At 41.1% G+C, this 6099-nt stretch overlaps 1 protein-coding gene across 1 annotated transcript; it reads right to left on the bottom strand.

The window, feature by feature from the left end:
- Positions 1-710: 710 nt before the first annotated feature.
- On the bottom strand, positions 711-2392 carry LOC143889869 (uncharacterized). The gene has a single exon (XM_077394246.1). It carries the CDS (start codon positions 2225-2227, stop codon positions 956-958), a length of 1272 nt encoding a protein of 423 aa, XP_077250361.1. The 5' UTR covers positions 2228-2392; the 3' UTR covers positions 711-955.
- Positions 2393-6099: the final 3707 nt, after the last annotated feature.

Below are 6099 nucleotides of genomic sequence, written 5' to 3'. Positions count from 1 at the left end.
CCTCTAGTGAGGGGGTTGTCATGAGCCTGGTAGTTAGGTTTCAGTTAGTCTGGTTTTCCTACAAAATGAAAGAAAGAGAAATGTGTTTTTACATGTTTTTCCTTCTAAACCTTGATAAGGCCTACACAATCAAAGGACAATATTTTACATTTTAAGTATCTGTCATGCAGATGAGAATTCAATAAAGGTGTGCAGGTCTACATGAAGAACTGAAGCAACATAGTTTTAACAGCAACGGTTTGTATACCTTCCAAAAAAGAACTTCCACTTAATCAGAACCAAGAACAGTTAAAACAAAACAAATAAATAAGTCTAAGATGGAATCACGAGCACGTCAATACCACTTTATGGCCTTACATCCTTAGTTATTACCATGCTAAAACCAGTTCATGAATATGCAGAGCCAATTTGGGACCTTGAAGGACACTTTCCAAGGCAATAAACTGATATGGGAGAGGATGCAAGAAAAATATACTACATTTCAGAACTTTTGACTATTAGCTACACTGATGCATGAAATGGAAATGAGAAGGTAAGTGAGAATCATACATATTTGCGAAACAAAAATGGATCCCCCATTAAGTATGGTAAGATTAAAGAAATTAGGGAGAAAAAAAGAGACTGCAACGCAAATTAACCAACCTCAAGCTTTCCATACCAGTATTCAAGAATAGAAAGAACACTATGTAAGAGCATATACCTACGAAATGGGTACTAAACATAAAGATATGCACTGTGTATACTCTAAAACAAGATGGTACAATACATATGGATGGATCATACACTGGGCAATCTAAACACATTAATTCCCAAAGAAAATACAAAAAAAAAAAAAAAAAACATAAAAAACTTGCATAAATTATTCTTGTAGGGGATGATCGAAATGCTTTCAAGGAGATGCAAACTGACTATACAACAAAAGATCATTACCCACAAAGAAACGTCACTCAAACACTCATTTTGAGACCAAAAGAATCTCGGGTCTCTTCGGTTTGTTCGAAGGGTTCGCATTCGAAGCTGCATTGGCAGCCGCCGCCGCAGCTTTGGCCGCAATCCTCGCCCTCTTATCGAGCTGTATCAAACTCCGAGTCGCCAATATCGCCTGTGGAATCAAATCATGAAGAGCTCGCGCATATAAATGGCGAACCGCCACAGCCGCCGCATCTCTAACCTCCTGTGGATTCAACGGCGCCAAAAGGCAATGCCCTAGAATTCTCAACACAGGCTGAAACAGCTCCCAAGGGAACGGAATCCTCGCCCCTCTCGAAACCCTACATTCAGAAACCCCAGATTCAAAAACCCTAGATTCTTCACGGCAATGCCCATTTGCACGATATGGGCTGCTTCTCTCCCCAATTTTCAATCTACCCATCTCTTCCTCCACACCCCCAGTCTTATCCTCATCCCCCTCCAAAACCCTAATCTCCAAATTCGCATTCCCCTCACTCTCCCCATCAATCTCCTTACTACAAGAACAATCCTGCCCAGCCCACGCGGCAGCAAACTCGCAAAGATCAAGCTTAGAATGACTAGGCATAAGAGAAATCTTCTTATAATAACAATCAAGCGTAACAGCAACAATACAACCACGTTTAGTCGATTTAACCGCAATCTGAGGCTCAAGAGGGGCTGAAATCATGCTTACAGATGGGGCCACAGCATGAGAATTGGAGACAAGGGTTTTGCTATATTTAGGAGCATGATAAAGAGAAGGCTGAGAAAGATCGGGAACTGAGATAAGAAGTGGTTTTCCAGCGCGGGTTTTGCACTCAGACGAGTAAATTGCAAGAAGAACGGCTTCGAAACCGGCAAGAGAGGGAGGATTGGGGGAGGAAATGCGAGAGAGGTAGAGGCCAGAGAGGAGGGGGAGGAATGAGAGGACGACGAGACGGAGATCGGGATCGGAGGATTGGAAGGTGTCATAGAGCCAATTGCAGAGGGGATCGGAGCCAGTGCCGGATATTGGGGAGGAAAGAGAGGAGGAGAGGGTAAGATAGGCGGTGGGGCTTTCGAGGAGAGAGCGAGCGGGGCGATCAGAGTCGGCGAGGGAGGAGATGGTGGTGGAAGGGAGGATTGTTGAGAGGGATTGGATGCGAGATCTGGCTTTGGAGATTGATTCCCACCATGATTGCATTGAGTTAGGGTTAGAGTTAGGGTTTGGGGCTGAGGAGGAGGAGGAGGATGAGGATGGGGAGGAACCTGAAGGGTGAGAGAGTTGGATTTCCATTATGGGTATTGGTTGGTTCAGATGTGGTGGGATTTGTCTGTCTGAATTGGTTTGATTGGGAAGAAGGGGGAGAGGGATTTTGGGATTTGAGAGGAGAGAGAGGATTAGGGTTTGTGGTTTTTTTGGTAGGATTGTAGGAGACTGCGAGTCTAGGGTTTTTTCACCTTGTGTAACTGCCCACATTTGGTACGCTTTATTCTTAAAATCCACCTTTACTTTAGGGCGATGGTAAATTCGAACCCATTTACAGAGGTGTGAATTATCCTACAGGGGGTGCGTATTTGTCTATGCCTAATTTTCTAATTATCAAAGATTCACCAATAAATTAAAAAGAGGTGCAACTTGGGTGGTGCTTAACCCGATTTTGGCTGGATTGGGTTGGCATTTCCTTGGGTTTAGTTGGGTTAGGGATTTAATCTCAGATTTAATTCCTGGGGCCTTGGCAACCCCACCCGACCCGAACCTGACCTCCATCCTCTAATTTTATTGTGATTTTCTAAGAGTTATGTTTTTTTCTTGTAATTTTTTTGGCCCTAAGTGAACCTGAACACAACCCGACTCAACCCAACCTGATTTGGAAAAACATGTTAGATGGGTTGGGTTAGGGTCGAGAGATTTATAGGGGGGCTGGATTAGGGTTGACCATCTTCGATCCAAGGCTCAGGTTAGGATTGAGGGAATGCTATCTCAGGTTGGGCTAGGGCCATCCCGATCCAACTCCCAACTAGAGTTGCACCCCTTCCATTTATATCTAAGTTTATGTCAAAACACCAGCTCTCATACTTAAGTTTCGGTCAAAAGCCCACCCGGTGTCAAGGGTCTAAAGCATCAGATCTCAAATAAGTTTGGATGCGCAGCATATACGGGAGAGTAGTAGAATAAGTAGTCAACAGGGAGGAGACAAGCATTGGATTTACCTAAAATAACCTTGGAGAATAGTTGTAAGTAGTATTTCTTTGAGCGGTATAGACTTGCAGGGTAGGGGAATTAGTAAGGGGGTTGTTACTAGTAAAGGGGAAGAAGAGAGGAGGTAAAATACCATTACCAAGTTTTTTCAAGCAAAAATTCACTTTTTCTTTTGTAAAATTTGGTTTGAAATTATAAGGAGAGGTGTAAGCCCTTATAGTCCCGTATTTTTCAATAGGTATTGTGCGGACCACACCATAGAATGATCCAAACCATCCATTTGATGCACCGTAACGTAAATAGGTTGTGCCCAAAAAAAATTTCTATAGGATGATCCGAACCCTCCAATCTATAGAGGAACTGCATATTATGTAAACCTCTATAAATCGGAGGGCTAGGATCATCCTATGTAAATGATTTTTGAGGCACAACCAATTTACATTGTGTTCCATCATAATGGACGGTTTCGATCAACCTATGAAGTGGTCCGTACAGTAAAAAATACGTGACTAGGAGATCATGGTGAGATCTTACCATGAGTTCAATGCAATATTAGCAACAAAATGTCTTGTGCAACCAAACACAGCAGGAAATCCTTGACAACACTTTGTCTTCAATTAATGACAAGGTGAAATTGTCCTTAATTCTATGAAAAGACCAGAATACTCTCTATTTTAAACTTAAACCTATTTAGTTCCTATAATTATTAGGCACGATCAAATATAGTTATGATTTTATATAGGGCAGTGATAAAGCGACCCCATATAGGGCAGTGCTTAGAGAGAGAGAGAGAGAGAGAGAGAGAGAGAGGAGGGAGATATGGGGTGGATTTAAGATATTAGGGGGTGGATTTATCACTGCCCTTTTATATAAACTAATAATTAAGGGCGCGTAGAATCTGGGAAAAGTGGATTAATGAGAATCTACGGAAGACTCCAACTCCCTCTGCCAAATCTCATGAATTAGTCGTGCATAAACAAATAAATTGTGGAAGCCGGCTTTTGCGGGCCATGCTTTTCTGAGCCAGATTTTTGGGATATTTTTCCCCCCCGGCTCATTTGCGCACCTAAAATTAGGTAGAAATAATTTTAATAATGGTTGTCTAACCATGGTTTTAAATTTTGGCCGAAATCGGAAATTTCGGTGGGGACCGAAACCGAAATTCTGAAATTTCGATATTTCGGTAATTTTGGTCCGAAATTTCGATTTAATGTCATTTTATTTTAAAGAAAAATTGTTACAAAATTTCGGTCTGAAATTTCGAACTGAAATACCAAATTTCGGCCCTGAAATTTCGGATTTCGATGGGGTCCGAAATTGGTATCGAAACCGAAATTTAAAACCTTGTGTCTAACACGCCATAAACCTTATGGAGAGATTTTATATGGAGTGCATCTGAGGTTCAGTATTTTTCAATTACTGTGGGGGCAACTTCAGAGGATGATCCAAACCGTTCATTTCTTGGGCCACAATAGGCTTTACCGGTAAATCATCTCCGTAAGATGTCCTAACCCTCCAATATATAGAGGTTTCTATAATGTGCAGTCCCTCTACAGATCAGAGGGCTAGGATTAATCTATGGAAATGATTTTTGGGGATGAAGCTTATTTAGGTTGGGCCACAATAAGCTAGTTGAATTATCTATACTAATTTAATGAGCTTCATTCATAAGCCTAACCCTTGGTTATGTCATTTCATTTTTTTCACTTGTAGGTCATGTTTGGCTAATATGATTTTTTTTCATGATAAATTGGTGTCTCCGAGTTGAGAAACCGTGTTTGAGAAACCGTGTCATGAGAAACGGCTAAAAATCAAGAAACAAAAAACCCTACTCAAAAGTAGAATCGACTTTTCCAGTTTTTTAGCCACTTCTCAAGCTCATCCCTCTTAAATCTTTCTCCTTCTCCCACTGTCTTACCCCTCTCACCACTTGGAGAGACCGATTTATCATGAAAAAAAAATTCCTGGCTCCCATACATGGCCCATGGGTTAGGATCATATTGTTGTTTGTGCAAAACACTGGAACATCGCCATTACTGCAGAGCTAATATGGCCCAAAATTGCTATATTGAATCATCCATCAGTCGATCTTAACCATCCAATCCATGGCAACATGACAGTGGTCCAGATTCAAAGTGCAAAGGACACATTGATTCAACATTTAGGTTATTTATCTGCTCCAGTTTTCAAGATCTGCCCTATCCAGCTATGGCCCAACAAGACCCATCTGCTACTAGCTGCGCAGAGTACAAATCAGAGTGACCATAGCATTTCAGCATATAAATTATTTTTATTAGTTCTTCTATTGAAATGAAGACCTCCAAATTTCTAGTGTGCAAATAGAAGGTGACTCTGCCAATGTTATCAACTTGAACAATAACAAGCAACTTCATAGGAGACACATACTCTCTTTCAAAACCGTAACTCCAATGCTTCCATGTAACATAGTTGCATAATTGGTGGCCTTGAAACGAAACTTTGAACTTGATGGGTATTGAGTCAGGTCCATTGATCAACATCTTGCTTGCGGTTCTTGAATGGTTTTGAAACTTAGTTTTGGAACTTAGCAATGTGCTAAGTTGCACCAGGAAGAAATATAAATAGCAGAGAAAATTTTAGGCTGAAAGAAGTGTGATGGAAACCTCTTTTTTAGTATATGATGGAAAATGGGATGTGATAGTAATCGATGAAAAGCGCCTAGTCGGATGACAGTGATATGGCAAAACCCAGAAAAGTGACAGCTGATCTAGTCCATGATGCTGATCTGACGGTCGAGAAGTGGTACTCATGGGAGTTTTTCGAGCCAACATAACTCTAGTGTCTTCCAAAGGGAAATTTTGGCACTTACAGGTAACCCAAGTTCTACTAGGTTTTGCTCTAACGAGACATTTCACATCAAGTAATATCATTTCTCTGTCTTGGTAAAATGAACAAAGAAACAACTCAATTCAATCGACATTTTGCGT

Source organism: Tasmannia lanceolata, unplaced genomic scaffold (genome assembly GCF_043159265.1).
Source record: "Tasmannia lanceolata isolate RefF3 unplaced genomic scaffold, GAP_Taslan_0.1 ptg000013l, whole genome shotgun sequence".
Taxonomy (NCBI): domain Eukaryota; kingdom Viridiplantae; phylum Streptophyta; class Magnoliopsida; order Canellales; family Winteraceae; genus Tasmannia; species Tasmannia lanceolata.
The sequence above is the reverse complement of the archived record's forward strand: the minus strand, read 5'-3'. Positions and strand labels throughout refer to the sequence as shown.